The 16,017-nt window shown below is 44.7% G+C and overlaps 1 protein-coding gene across 2 annotated transcripts in view; it reads right to left on the bottom strand.

Moving 5' to 3' along the window:
- Positions 1 to 4,481: 4,481 nt before the first annotated feature.
- YIPF1 (Yip1 domain family member 1) overlaps positions 4,482 to 16,017 on the bottom strand; it is a 34,290-nt gene continuing 22,754 nt past the window's right edge. For both annotated transcript variants that reach the window (XM_061186568.1, XM_061186569.1), the window contains 2 exons: positions 14,935 to 15,066; positions 4,482 to 4,659 (listed from right to left, as the gene is read on the bottom strand). In XM_061186568.1, the coding sequence (XP_061042551.1) occupies positions 14,977 to 15,066 (90 nt within the window). In that variant the 3' untranslated portion in view covers positions 4,482 to 4,659; positions 14,935 to 14,976. The remainder of the gene's footprint in view (positions 4,660 to 14,934; positions 15,067 to 16,017) is intronic.

Genomic DNA, 16,017 nt, shown 5'->3' with positions numbered 1-16,017 from the left:
AACGAGATCCCACATGCATGCCGCAACTAAGAGTTTGCATTCCACAACTATGGAGCCCGCCAGACGCAACTAAGGAGCACATGTGCCGCAATTAAGGAGCCGGTGAGCTGCAAACTAAGGAGCCCGTGAGCCACAACTAAGGAGCCCATCTGCTACAACTAAGGAGCACACGTGCCACAACTAAAGGAGCCGGTGAGCCACAACAAAGGAGCCCACCTGCCGCAACAAAGGCCCAGCACAACCAAAATAAATAAATTAAAAACTAAAAATGAAAATATATAAAACCCATTCTGGTTTCACTCAGGGTGGCAGTGTGCCCAGCTAAAAAGCATTTCCCAGCCTCCCTTGCAGCTAGGGATGACTATGTGATCCAGTTCTGACCAATAAGATATAAGCATAAGATATCAGTGGGGCATTGGAGAAAGCTCACCAAAAGGCAGATCAACTCAGCTGGCCAACCAACCCCTTTTGCCCTTTCCCTTCTTTCTTCCTGCCAAAAGCCGAGCTGCTGCAGAGAGCTGAGCTGCTAGGCATCTGTGTAGAATAGTAAAAATGAAACTAACGGTCAAGGATTTAATCATCTATTGTGACAGTATAAGCAAGAGACTAAACAGGAGAAAGTGCTGGCTCCCCTAATGTTCCATTTTTCTCCCTGGAACAGTGCCAGGCAAGAGTCAGGTGGATTAGTACAGATGCCGGGATTGTCTCACTGCTGAAGGATCCCTGAACAAAAGGCCCCTGCCTTTGCAGACCAGGGAGGCAGGGAGAAGGGAGGGGGGAAGGGCTAGGAGTGGAAAAGTACTGCATACTGAGTCAGAGTGGAGGAAACATTTCAAGGCCCCACTCTCGCCCCCTTCTCCCCCTCCCCCCGCCAACAGCCAGTAAGTTGGTCTCTGCAGAGACACCTAAGAGAGGCCATGGCTAGGCTCCCCCTTCTCCGCATAAGGAGCCTGGGCTAAGACTGGGGTGATGGTAGGATGGGGCCAGAGCCCTTGACTGCAAATCCCCTCAGAGAGCGCAGTGCACAGGCTATGTACCTTCCCGGGAGGCCTGTGGGCAAAGCTTTGTAACTGCCTATGGTTGGGTCTGAAATATGACACAGGTTTTTGGCTTAGAGGCGGACTCCTCACTGCCTACACTTTGCTGGAGAGGGAAGCAGGAATCTTGGGATCAGATGATGACAAATTCATGCTAAAGACTGCTAACAAAAGAAAAATAGAAAGATAGAAGGCAGAGTCCCTGATGGCCTCATGGAGCAGCCACGTTAACCTGGGACTATCTCCAAAGTTCTATTTACATGAGAAAAATAAAACTACTAATTTGTTTAAGCCACTGCTTTTCTGGGTTCTTTTACAGCTGAATGCAATTCTTAAGGGCTACATGGGGTTCCTAAGGGCAGTGGCTTCCAAAAGGGTGATGCTGGTTCGTTCATGAAGTTTTCACTGGTACTTGGTAGGTGAGAAAGAATGAACAATGTAGTCGGTTTTTCATAAACTAAATTTATTCAAACTTTTAGTACTGAGATTATGCCCTTCCAGATTATTTGACATTATAATGTCCTCTCTTTCACGAGATGATGGTGGTAATTTATGATGCTGGTTGTGTCTAAAATCTTTACTTAAAAATTAAGTTCTGGGACTTCCCTGGTGGCGCCGAGGTTAAGAATCCGCCTGACAATGCAGGGGACACGGGTTCGAGCCACGGTCCGGGAAGATCCCACACGCCGCGGAGCAACTAAGCCCGTGCGCCACAATTACTGAGCCTGCGCTCTAGAGCCCGTGAGCCCCAACTACTGAGCCCACTCGCCTAGAGCCCGTGCTCCGCAACAAGAAAAGCCACCGCAATGAGAAGCCCGCGCACGGCAATGAAGAATAGCCCCCGCTTGCCGCAAATAGAGAAAGCCCGCGTGCAGCAACGGAAACCCAACACAGCCAAAAATAAATAATAAACAAATTAATTAATTAAAAAATATTAAATTCTGACCACTGTATCATAGAATCTCTAAACATAATTTTGGGAAAAGGTACAAGTCATGTCAAACTTAAAAATGCTTAGTAGTAACTAATTTCCACCTCAAAATCAGATATTTATATGTGCCTGGAAGAAAACCTGTTTTTCTTTACTTGAACACTTACAACATTTCTGAGACCAGATATGTGGGTTTTTCCACCCTAAACAATTTTGACACTAACTGCCTGGAGTCAGTGCAGACCCACAGGTTAGGGGGTCTTAATGCTAATTGCAAGCAGTGGGTCCCCAGGTTACCCATGACTTCTGTCTGACTTGGCTTATAAATTGGAGGTTCCCACGACCCCCCCCTTGGGTTTGATAATTTGCTCACAGAACCCAGGAAAATAGTTAACTTACTACTGCTGGTTAATTACAAAAGACATTTTAAAGGATACAAATGAACAGCCAGATGAAAAGATACATAGGGTGAGGTCTAGGAGGGTCCCAAATGCAGGAGCTTGTGTCCATCTGGAGTTGGGGGTGTACCACCCTCCCAGCACATGGATGTATTCACCAAACCAGAAACTCTCCAAACCCCATTCTTTTGGGATTTTTATGGAGAATTCATCACATAGGCATGACTGATTAGTAACTCCATTCCAGTCCCTCTCCTCTCTCTGGAGAATACGGGGTGGGGATGAAAGTTCCAAGCTTCTAATCATGGTTTGGTCTTTCTGGTGACCAGCCCCATCCAGGAGCCCCCAAGAGTCTCCTAATTAGAACCAAAAATGCTCCACTATCCAGGAAATTCCAAGGGATTTAGGAGCTCTGTCAGTCACTTCTATCACTCAGGGTCTTAAGGGCTCTCTGTCAGGAACTGGGGTCAAAGACCAAATATTAGAACAAAAGATTCTCCTAGCACCCCTACTTACAAGGGCTTTAGGGGCTTTGTGTCAGGAACTGAACTGGGGCAGAAACCTTATATATTGAGAGATATATATATATAAAATTTCACAATATGCTTCTATTCTTCAATAGGAGAAAAATCCTGTCACTTTCGGTAAGAGATAGGAATGGGAGGTTGCAGATGGCTTGTACAGGGGAATGCACAGATGCACATGTATAAGAATCACTGCCTTGGGCAGCAGGAGTTAAGTATTAAAGAAAGAGCGAGCCAGGGCACCAGTTCAGATGGTGACTGGAAAGTATGAATACCAAGTTATTTGAAGAGTCCTTGAAGACAAAAGAAATATTTAGCTGGAGAGGACTCAGGGGGCGCAGAACAGTTGCTTTCAAACATCAGAAGTTAACAAAGGGAAAGAAGCTCAGACTTTGATCTGAGAGCCCAGGGTTGGAGCTCGGACCAATCAGTGAAAACCGCAGAGGCGCTTCTAACAGCAGGAGTGGTTCAGGAGGAATGGCTGCCTTGGTGGGGCTGAGGCTGGTGATCCCTTAGCAGGGATCACTGGACTGTCAGATCCACGGGAACAGGGACCTTGTCTGTTTTGTTTGCTGCCCCAGTACCTAGAAAGGTGATCAGCACATAGTAGGTGCACAATATATATTTGTTGAATAAGGTAATGGGGGTGACAGTCAGCATTCGATGGGAAGTTTGCCATGGTGACCTTAAGCTCACTGTAGCCTGAATTTGTGTGCCGCTTCCTTTATCTGCATGATCATCCTTTTAAGTCCAAATGTGTCTTTGTAGTTGTCTCAGAAATACACAGGGAACTCCTGTCCTGAAGAGGACAACAGAAAAAAGTGGGAAATCAGCAATCCTGACCTGGCAGAAGCTAAGCCTCCCAGATGGTGTATATTTTGAACACAAAGTATAAACAAGTATCTTTGAGGTGTCACTGGTTTCTCCCTTTCATGGTCTCTAGCCAGGAAGTCACACCACCTTGAAGAGGCACTCAAAGGGCACTAAAAGAATTTTCTAAAATCTGTATGTCAAAATAGGTTATAGGTAAGCATGTTCTTTAAACACACTGTTCCATGCTTCGAGGAAGAAAAATTCGGATGTCCATTTTAACCCCCGCACTCCAACAGCTAGCACATTAAATCAGACTCCCAGCAACTTCCGGCAGGCTGAAGATAAAACATCAAGGAAGAACCTGAGGTCAAAGTCACGAAGTGCAGACACAGACATTATTATTATTATTATTATTTTGTATTTTGTATTTATTTTGCAACCATTAGGTTCAGTTGCCCAGAGTCAGGTCACCAAAGACAAATTTTCAGGCTCCCAATGAATCCCAACCAAAGTTCATGCTGTTTGGCCACTTTAGGATGGCAAGGGGAGCAGAGGCTCACCTAGGTAATCTGTACACGATCCAGAGAAAAGACACCCGAGTTAGGATGGATCCATTTCAGGGATTAAGGGTGTACCTAACGTGAAGCACACCACGTGACCACGAGAGGCAAACGCAGGGCACTTGAGCAGCCTCACCCATCCCCTCGTATTTCTCTCCAAACCAGTGCACAGTCACAGTGACAACTGACAGTGAGAGAGAAGAGCTGAATGACACGTCTCAACTCAACAACATTTAATTTTTGTTTGTTAAACAGGTGATTAGGCTTCAGTGTGGCACCCCCCAGATGTTGGGGGTTGGGGCCATTCCATCCGTTTTCCTGCGCTTTGGTCGTTCTGCTTTCCTGCAGTGGATGCCACGTCCAAAAGAACCATACTCCAAAACCCACTGAAGAGAACTGAAAAACAAAAAGAGTAACTTTCAAGATCAAGATGCCCCCGTACAGAAAGGATTTAGAGATATAACTTCAACACCAGAGCAGTCTGCCTCCACCAGCTCCCTAAACCTAGAGCCTTGAGCCCTGATTTATAGGCTCCACGGAAGACTTCCTGCTGGAGGGGAGATGACATTTTTAAAAGTTTTCCTCTATTTCTTTGGAAACCCAGTGACTTTCTCTGACACACATCCCAAAGCTACCTTCACCCATCCTCCTTTCTCTCTTCTTTGTGACTGATCTGTGTTTGGTGCTAGAGGAGGAAAGATAAAAGTACATATCTTTTTACATAAAAAGACATAAAAAGATTTGGAAAGTGAGAGCTGTTTGTGGTTGCTGAAACATACGGTTATACAGGGGACAATGGCAAGATATGAGGCAGGACAAACAGATTAGGGATGGATCATGGCAATCCAGGGAGTTTGGGTTTTCTTTAGACAAGAGGAGGCCAAAAAAAAGTTTTTAAGTAGAAGAGTGACGCAGTCAAAGGCACAGTCAGATTTACAGATTTTCAAAGACCCCTATGGCTACATATAGGATGGATCAGAAGGAGGAGAAGAAAAGAGACAGAGAAACCCATCAAGCTCTTACCATAGTCTAAATGTGAGATGATCGGGTCCTGAACGCTGGGTACGGTACTGATAGGACAGATTTGAGAAATATTTCAGAGGTAGCATAGACAAGTCTTGCTGACAGATAAGATGTGGAAGATAAGAGGGAGGAATCTACACTGATGCTGAGGTTTCTAGCTTGGGTGACCAGGTAGATTTCTTAATTTATCCAACAAATATTGATGGAGGACTCACGTGCCAGGCACCGGATACGATGAATAAGGCAAACATGGTTCTAACTCTCAAGAAACTTACAGTCCAGCAAGGGAAACTACAGAGTAAACAAATACAGAAAACATTATTTATGTAATTACGATTATAAGGTACCATGAGAGGGTATGATAAAGAATCTAACCTAGTCTGAAATCGGGGCGGTGTGGATGGCAGTGCCATTCACTGAGACAGGAAAATGAAAGAGGATCTGGTCGTTGGGGGGATGAGTTTAGTTTTGAACATAATGAATTTGAGGCATCTGTTGGTACACCTAGTTGAGGATTTGCAAGAGACGGGAACTTGGAAAAAGAGGCTAGAGATATGGTCAAATCCAGGGGAGATTAAGGAATGTGGCAGAGAGGGGTTCCTAATGCATGGCCTTCCCCCTAAGAGAATAAGCCAGGCCTCCCTGGCGACCTCATCAGCGGAAATATCACAACCAGTGTCAGCATTTAAGCACACCATGAAGGTGAGGCTGAGGCAAGGGAGATTTGCCTAAATCCACTGGCTCTAGAAAAGGGAAAAGTTGCCAACAAAATAGCTGTGAAAAGTGGTTGGAGAAGGGTGGATGCTGTAATTTGTTGGAGTGAAAGAACCTAAAGTCCTGATTGGCCTTCTGGTAAACATCGGCTCTGGTTTCTGAAATGCTAAGTAAAGGTAGGGACAAACCAGCCCACAGGGCAGGCACTAAAGATTTATTTTCATAAATATGGAAAAATTTGGTCCACAATGTCACCATCAGCCAGGGCTCCCTCGCCACTTCCAGGCCTAAGACCTGGGTAAGGCCTCCCTGGCCACTTCTGGCTCCCCACCACGGTGGCCCCCTGTGGCATGCCCTACTCCCTTCCTGGCCCCATCCCTGCAACCAAGCCTGGACAGTATCACCATTGCCTGATCTGGGGTGTTCCAATCAGAAGTTCCCAAAGTCATGATTCTCTTTTTAACTCAGCAAGGCCTGCTAGTCTGTGTGATGCAGGAGATATAAAGTTGGGCTGTAAAATCTGGGAAGGTAAGAACCTATCTCCATTGTTCACCAGTAGCCCAGCACCTAGCACAGAGTAGGCCCTCAATGAATGAACAAGAGTTTCCAAATAACTTGGCAAATGATCCCAGGAAAGTTTTGAGTGCCACATGGTATGTATATAACGCTTGCTTGTTCAAAATCAAGCTTTCCCCAAATGCCTGCTGAGTGCTGGGGCTATATTGGTAAATAAATCTCTGACCTCAAGAAACTCTCAGTCTATGAAGTTATGGTTAACAAGAAAATGGGGGGCTTCCCTGGTGGCGCAGTGGTTGAGAATCTGCCTGCTAATGCAGGGGACACGGGTTTGAGCCCTGGTCTGGGAAGATCCCACATGCCGCGGAGCAACTAGGCCCATGAGCCACAGTTACTGAGCCTGCGCGTCTGGAGCCTGTGCTCCGCAACAAGAGAGGCCGCGATAGTGAGAGGCCCGCGCACCGCGATGAAGAGTGGCCCCCGCTTGCCGCAGCTAGAGGAAGCCCTCGCACAGAAACGAAGACGCAACACAGCCAAAAAAATAAATAAATAAATAATAATTAAAGGTGCTATTTAAAAAAAGAACAATGACAAAAGGTTTCTAAACTTATTTAAAAAAAAAAAAGAAAAAAAAAAAAGAAAATGGACACAGTAGAGAAACATACAAAGAACTGTAGCAGAGCCCAGAGAAATAAGTTAAGTAATATTACCTGGAGAAGTAAAGCAAAATTTCACCAAGGACAGAGTATCTGAAGTAGGCCCTGAAGAATAAATAGGAAATTTCCAAGCAGACAAGGGAGGGAAAAGCATATTCCAGAACTTAAAAAAAAAATCTCGAAAGATTTTATTTATTTTTTTAAAAGTATTTATTTATTTTTTATGCTGCGGCTCACAGCTTGCGGGATCTTAGTTCCCCGACTAGGGACTGAACCTGGGCCATGGCAGTGAAAGTGCAAAGTCCTAACTACTGGACCACTAGGGAATTCCCTTCAAAGATTATAAAGTAACATTTCCAGAAATTAGAGGTAGTTTGGTACTTTTACTACTAGATCCCTGTAAGTGCACAGTGGGATAAGACATAAGTACTTATGTGATAGCCCAATTCTATCATTGATGGTGCCAGTGAGAAATGAGATCCTCAGTACAGGAGAAAGGAGATATGAATATAAGATACAAGCAGTTTAGTACTGTACTAAACAGGAATTGGAAGTATCAGTATGAACTCACAACATATGTTCTATCAAGCAAACAACAATCATATTTCCTAGCTCTGAACATTGAAAAGGCCTGAGAACAATGACTAAGCCAGTTGCAATGAGCACCACTAGCATCCAAATTGTGACCTGGAAATACTGTCTCCCCACTGAATGGAACCAGGACTCCTTAGAGAAATGGCTCAGTCTGGGTCTGGGACAGGAAAAGTTCAAAATGAGCCTAGAACATTTGGTCATAACAGATAACAAGGCAGTTATCAGAGACTCCTAGGGTCGTGCCGACAGGACTCAGGCGCCAACCTGAAGAGGCTCCCGGTGGCCAAATACAGGACAATTTGAGCATCAATAAGCATAGTATTTGCAATGGACTGAAACTAATTGGTCATTGCTGCAGATCCTAGTAGCCAACTACTATTTTGAAAGCAGGTAAATAAAGAGAAAAAAATCATTTATCTTGCTTTTCTAATATAAACTGTATCACTGGAACCACACAGATGAAGGGAAATTTTTATTAAAGAAGTATTCTAGTAAATAAATAAAAAAGGAAAGATAGCACTGAAATATCACCATTTTGAAACCCCTACTGAATTAATGGGTCTAGGCATTGCTTATTAATGACTACTAATATCAAAAAGACAGAGAGATAATTAGACATTATGAGTTTATGGATGGAAGGGTTTTACGGCATATATCAAGTAATCTTGCCAAAAAAAAAAATCAATCTGAATCTGATCAAACCTTTAGATACAACCACCAATTCACAGAAAACAGAGGACAGAGCTATATGTTAAATGATACCATGGAGAAACAATCAGCAAAATCCAGACACTGAAAAACTATAGGATAAATGATTTTTCAACAAATAAGTGGCAAAGGAAAAGAGAAAGATGGAGTAGGACTCTATAATTTAAAAGGCATTTAAGAGGTACAACACCCAATTGCAATATGAAACTCAAACACTGAAATGTATTTGATATTAGAGTTATTTCTTTTTTAAAAATATATATATATATTTTTTTATTTTGGCTGCACTGGGTCTTAGTTGTGGCATGTGGGATCTTTTAGCTGCAGCATGTGGACTCTTAGTTGCGGCATGCGGACCCTTAGCTGCGCCATGCAAACTCTTAGTTGCGGCACGTATGCGGGATCTAGTTCCCCGACCAGGAAGCGAACCTGGGCCCCCTGAATTGGGAGCATGGAGTCTTACCCACTGGACCACCAGGGAAGCCCCAAGAGTTATTATTTCTTAAGATGTGATTATGGTACTATGGTTAGGTTTTGAGGAGTATCTTTCTTTTTTTTTTAAAGGTTGTTTTAGCCTCTTATTTTAAATATTGATTTATTTTTGGCTATTCCTCGTGGCTTGTGGGATCTTATTTCCTGACTGGGGATTGAACCCAGGCCCATGGCAGTGAAAGTGCAGAGTCCTAACCACTGGACCACCAGGGAAGTCCTTGAAAAGAGTATCTTTTATAGATATAGAATTTAAGTGTTTATGGATGAAATAATAGGATGTTCTATATTTGCTTCCAAATAATACAGGGCAAAGAGGTGGGGAATATATGGGTATATGGATGAGACAAGACTGGCCATGAGTTGACAACTGTTGAAAGTGAAAGAGGGGAGGGGTACATAGGGATTCATTATACTATTCACTCTACTTTTGTCTGTGTTTAAAAGTTTCCACTAAATAAGTCAAATAAATGAATAAAAAGTTATTGTGTTGACCCACTTACCATCCCAGGTTCTCCCAATTTTCCTCAAAGAAAGGGAACAAAGAAGAAAACTGAAAAAGAAATAGCCCAGAAACTGAAAATGGATTCTCTGGGAAGGGACATTTCCCGACATGGTGTGGAAAAGAATAAGGGGCTGTAGAAAACAGTGTTAGCTATGGTGTGAGATCATGCAGTTTGGACACTGTGTTAAAGGGGATTACAGCATTCATTGAGTTAAAGCTGATTTCAGAATAAAAGAACTGATGTGTATAAACCTAGTAAGAACATTTGAAGCTTTGGCTTATAAAATGAACTCTTGGCATGCGTGAGTGAAAGGATAATTGCATATAAACCCTGTGTATCAAATCAGGAGGGTTTTAATTACAAAGGAGTCTCCTGAAGCCCTCTGCTCATCCCTTATTAAAGCCCTTATCACACTGCGGTATATTTACCTGCTGGCCGTCCTCCTCCGGACAGAGCCACTTGTCATTGCCCCTGGGAAGGTAGCCCCAATCTGAATACAGTCCTTCAGATACTCCATCCCTCAAGCCAAAGTAAGACCCCCTAGGTTCACAAGGGTCCTGGCTCAGAGAAGAAATGGCATTGGCCCTCAGGTGATAAGTTAATATAAAACAGAAAGGAAAGAACGAAGGAAGGAAGGAAGGAAAGAAGAAAGCCAGATGTTCTTCATAATGTCTCAATGACTTATGTAGGGGTAGCTTCCCTGATTACAAGTAATTGGAGGCTCCCTCATGATCCTGAGGTTCTAGGGAGAGAAGGGGTTAATGCTCTCCCAGTGATCCCTTCCAGGCTAAGCCCTCCACTGCACAGATTTACATGAGGAAAGTTATCTGTGAGATTAGAAGTCATTCTTTTCCAGTGAAAGCTGGGAGTCCAGAGCTTACAGTGAGAGGCACAGCCAGCTCATAAATCTGCAGCGCTCAGGGCTCTGGACAGCCCTCTCATTGGCAAAGTGATTGATGCTTCTGCCAGGGAGGGTCCAAAGAAACTGTTCGTCACTATCTCATTTAGAGACTTGACACCCAAATGGAGACACTGACACCCAAGTTTATAGATCTGAGCAAAGCCCATAGGTACCAAATCTGTGTAAATCAGGATGGGAGGTCTGCAAGGGCCCTAAGGGCCAGGATCTTCCAAGATGCCAGCTTCTGACTCTCTGAAGGTGTATAGCACCTGGGACACTTGGTCTGGAGACTTCATAACCAAAATGTATGGAAGGAACTGTATGTATGAAGTCTCAGCCCAGGAGCAGGCTGAGAGAGCACCTCTCCAGGTTGATGTCAGGTATTCTGAGGCAAGGCAGAGAGCCAGGCAGCTGTGGCCACTGTGTCCTCCACCCCTGTCCCTCTGCAGCTGAGCTCAGGTTTTCTTGTTCTAGGTGATGTGAGCCCACAGTGCATCACTGTGTCTCAATGAACAGCCTATGTCTTCACTTTCCCAAAAGCCACGGGAAGTTGACTACTCTTTTCAGAAAAACGGGTAACTAATTGCTTTTTGCTCACGCAAGACCCCCTCTGTGAAGCCTTGCCCCAGGGCAAATGAGTCAGTGTTTCTGTGCTCCCACAGTGCCCATCAACTCACAACTTGGCCATGGCACTTCTCACACAGCCTGGCCCACTGCCTGATCCTTATCTGGTGAACTGTTTTACCCATGGACCAAGGCGCCTTGAGGCAGACTCTATCTGATTTTGCAGGTCCCCAGTGCCCAGCTCACAGAGGCCACAAAGTGGCCTCAAATAAACATTGAGAGAGAAAGTAAATTATGATCCAGGACTCAGTGAGCCAAGGCACTTCTGGTAAAAGCCCACATCCTGACTCTTGCCTGAATCTTACAAAGTCACCTCCACCCACTCAATTAACGAAGCACTCGCCCTGTCTGTGCTAGGCGGGTATCAGGCCAAGACCAGGGAGTCCAAGTGAAATAAGAGTCCCTTCCCCATGGACCTCAGATGAAGATCCATCCTGCTCTGGGGTCTTCTCTGCTAACAGTCAATGGAGTCCATTTGCAGGATGAGCTGGACAAGTGTGCAGACAATTCAACAGTAATGCAAACAACCTACCACGTGCTCATTCTAAGGCAGTGGGCTCCAAAAACAACCCACTGAGGTAGTGGAAGCAAAATATTAGAACTTCTATCAATATTTATTTTTCATCAAAAAATAAGGAATTAACCTTTAATAGTTACTATATGGATTGACAACAGTCTTTGTAAATGCTTCAAATATAAACGTGTCACTAAAGGTGTGTGCTTGTGGCAGAGAGACTCTAAAATGGCCTCCATATGATGTATATGTATAACAAATCATCACAATGTGCACTTTAAATATCTTACAATTTTGTCAGTTCATCCTCAATAAAGCTGAAAAATTAAATTAAATTAAATTAAAAAATAAAAATGGCCTCTAATGATCCTTGCCTCCAGGTATTTATGCCCTGATGTGTCCTGTCCCCTGGAGTGTGGGCAAGACTTGCAACTTGCCTCTAATCCAAAGAATACGGCAAAGGTGATGGATGTCATTTCTGTGATTACATTACATAGACGGTAACTTGCATCTTCCTAACAGAGTCTCTCTTGATTATCTCCATTTGTGGCTTTGATGAAGTAAAAGTCCTCATATGGAGGGGCCTATGTGGCAAGGAACTGAGGGCAGCTTCCAGCTGACCATCAGCAAGGAGGCCATTGGTCTGGCAGGCCACAAGGAACTGAATCCTGCCAAGAACTATGTGAGCTCGGAAGAAGATCCTTCCCCAGCCCAGTTTTCAGCCGAGACCCCGGCGCAGGCAACACTTTGAGTGCAGCCTTGTGAGAGTACTAAGCAAGGAGAAGGAGAAGGAGAGAACTAAGCAAAGCTACGCCCGGATTCCTGACTCACAGAGACAGTGAGATAATGAATGTGTGTTTTTTGAGCTGCTAGGTTTGCGGCAATATTGTTAGGCAGAAATAGATAATTAATACTGTCCTCAAATTCTTAACTGACAGGTTGTGCAATCAAAGTAGTGTGGAGACCTCTAGATTAGCAAAGTAGGCATTCCCCACGCCCAAAAGAGCCAAAGGTCAGCAGGGGAGCCTGCAAGTTTTCGTGGTAAAAAGAACATCAGCCTAAAAAGTGGGAAAGTGGAAAAAACCTCAGGAACTGGTTCCCTAAGACCTGGGTTTGATTCCCAGCTCTGCCTCTAAGAGAGGGGTGATCTTAGTCGACTCAGACTTACTAAAGCCCAGCTTCCTCATCCATATAATGGGGACAACAAGGCTGGTAAGAGCGGCCAATGAGAGTGACCTGGACAGTATTTTGTTAACATAGAATGTGATATACACGTTAGATTGCTACCAAACCTAGCCTTGGGCAGGGCACTGTCCTCTCTTGGCCTCAGCTTCCTTACTGTAAAAAGAGGAGGGAAGCACATCCCATCTCCAAGGGCTCTGACCTTCTTTGATTCTAGCATCACCTACAATGTGAAGAGAGGAAGCGGGGAAATCAGGCTCTGACATTTACAGTGGTTTCCTCGTCACGCCATTGGCCAGGATGACTGTCGCACCAACAAGGCAACTGGAGAGGCCTCTGTTTGACCAATCACATCTTGCCACCTTGCAGGGTCGGCGACCTAAATTCCTCAACTAAGAGGGAAAATCTCCATTTGTTTTACAAAAAGGAAATAAAGGGTGACAGTAAAGTCAGTTAGAACCACCAAATTCCAGCACAGATTACTAACCCCTTTCAGAAGGGCAGCAGCTTGATTCTATTACTGAGCACCAACTATGTGCCAGGAGCTTTTATAAACATGATCTCTACTTTCACTACAATCTTATAATATAAACACACACATACCTCACTTCATCGTTCTTCACTTTATTACACTTTGCAGATATTGTTGTTTTTTACAAATTGAAGGTTTGTGGCAACTCCACATTGAGCGAGTCTGTTGGCACCAGTTTCCCAACAGCATTCATCTCTGTGTCACATTTTGGTAATTCTTGAAATATTTCAAACTTTTTCATTATTATCCGATTTGTTATGGTGATCTCTGATCAGTGATCTCTGATGTTACTACTACTAGGACTCACTGAAGGCTCAGATGATGGTTAGCATTTTTTTAAGCAATGAAGTATTGTTACTTTTTAATTAAGGTATGTGCATTGCTTTTCTAGACATAATGCTGTTGCATACTTAATAGGCTACAGCATAGTGTAAATATAACTTGTATATGCACTAGGAAACCAGAAAATTCATGTGACTTGCTTTACTGCAATACTCACTTTACTGTGGTGGTCTGGAACCGAACCCACAATATCTCCGAGGTATGCCTGTAGACTGTATCATCTTTATTTCATAGTAAGTTAGCTGAGGCTCAGAGAGAGTCAGCCCCTTGCCCCGGGCACATTGCTAGTACATGGTAGGGCAGGGATTTTCATTCTGTTTGACTCTAAAGGCCCTGGTCATTGCACCACACCCTGTTGCTCTGGGAGATAGCAGCTTGGGCAGAAAGGTCAGCCCATGATTACAACATAGAGTAAAGGTTCTTGGCCCACAGCGAGATCATGTGCAGAGTGTGGCTTCATTCATTCATTCCACAAACATTTACTGAGCACCCACTGTATACCACGTCATGTGGTGGGCAATGAAGAAACAGAGAAATACCCATTCCTTGTTCTTATGGGGAGACACCCTAGTACATGGAGGACAAATGGATGAATAAATGCGTGAACAAATGGATAAGCAGGTGGACACACTGACAGTGAGTGATTGGTGTTTCGAGCACCACTAATAAAGTGATGTATAATATAGGGTGTAATGGGTTCACAGGTAAGTGATGAAGTGATGACTGCTGGAAGGGAAGGAACATTTCAGACAACTGGATCAGCAAGTGCAAAGGCAGGATGTGTTCTGGAGATGGCAAGCAGCTCAGCATGGCCGCAGGCTCAGAACACGGAGGAGGTGGAACGGGGAGGCGAGAGACCAGCCATGGAGGAACAGGGTCTTTTTCCTGTACTCTGACCCTCTGAGCTAACCACCAACAGTGGAATCATCAAAGAGGCCCAAGAACAAACTGGGCATGAGAACTGGTAAGCTTCGGAGAACTGCATGAGTAATTCAAGAGCGGTCACACTCAGGGTCTGAGGCCAGCCTGAGAAGTCACAGAGAAACTGGAGAAAACCACTAGACTGTGATCAAATGGAACAAACCCATGCTGTGCTGCTGGGAAGGGGACAGGGAGCAGAGGAGAGGGGATGCTGGGGCCAAAAGGCAGGAACTCCTCTTACAGAAGAATCTGAGAGCTTGTGTTTCCCAAATGTATAAAGCCAGATGAGTCTACTTCCCAACTGAAGCCTCAGCAAGAGGGACACACACAGGGACATGCGTGTGCACACACACCACACTGAATCATGCAGACAGATAGAAGGGCCTGGCCCTCTCAGTGCTTGATGCTAACAGCAACAGGACTGATGCCCCTGCCCATTTTTACTGTACCTCATAGCGAGAAGATGAAAAGATAATCTCTCACTTTCCCCTTTAGCTGGACTTGGCTGCTGCAACTGTTTGGTTTGGAGCAGCTGTGCTTGTTGGGAGATGGTCCATCTCTGGTGCATCAAAAAAGTAGGCCTGCAGGAAAAGGAGACCCATGAGGGTGGTTAATAAACAATGGTCCAGGTGCGTGTCCTAGACTCCATGCTGACAGTACCTCTGGGCTCTCGTGGCCCCTACATTTCCCCCACTGCACTGGTCATCACTGAACTGTCTCTGTTTCTGTCTCTTACTCGACTGAGAGTGCCTTTTTAAATTTTGCTACCATTTATTAAGCACTTGCTACCTATGACTTAATCTTTATAACAACTTGGTGAGGTTGTTATCATTACCCTCATCTGACAGATGAAGAAACTGAGGCTCAGACACGCTGCCATTCGGTTAGGTGCACGTGGCAGCAAGTGGTGCAGTCAGGACTCAATGCTTGGTCTTTCCGACTGCAAAGCTCAAGCTGTTAATCACCACAGTCTCTCCTCCAAAGACCGTGTCCTTCTTGTCTCTGCGTCACCAGCCCCTCACACAGGGCCGGGCACACTGTGTAAACAATCAATACTTAATGAACTGAACCAAGGCAGACTGCTGCCAAACCAGTCGGCTCCCCGTAAAGACCTTTCAAAGAAAGTGCTAGGCAGGCTTTACCTCTTAATTCTTCAACTTGGAAATGAAAGGTTTGATAAGTGCTTCCACTCACCATCTACAATGTAACTATCAAAAATCAGAAGGAGGTGGAAGACGGAAAAACATCAGGGAGGATCTTCCCACCTATTTCGGGGTCTGAGAAGCCTAACGTGAGCCCAGGAAAATGCCAATCTCACTAGCCTTGAACTCGGGTTGTTCGAAGGACAGGTGAACCCGTTAGTAAATCAGGGATCACTGCCTGCGCATGACTCGCCCCTGGAGCCGGGGCCTCAGGAAGGTAAAAAAGATAAAAAGCCACCAAGTCAAGAACAATCTCACTAGCTCTGCTCTCTATCAGCCAGAAGGGGGCACCAACACAACACGCTGGAGCCTCCCCCAACATAATTCCTA

Source organism: Eubalaena glacialis, chromosome 3 (genome assembly GCF_028564815.1).
Source record: "Eubalaena glacialis isolate mEubGla1 chromosome 3, mEubGla1.1.hap2.+ XY, whole genome shotgun sequence".
Taxonomy (NCBI): domain Eukaryota; kingdom Metazoa; phylum Chordata; class Mammalia; order Artiodactyla; family Balaenidae; genus Eubalaena; species Eubalaena glacialis.
The sequence above is the reverse complement of the archived record's forward strand: the minus strand, read 5'-3'. Positions and strand labels throughout refer to the sequence as shown.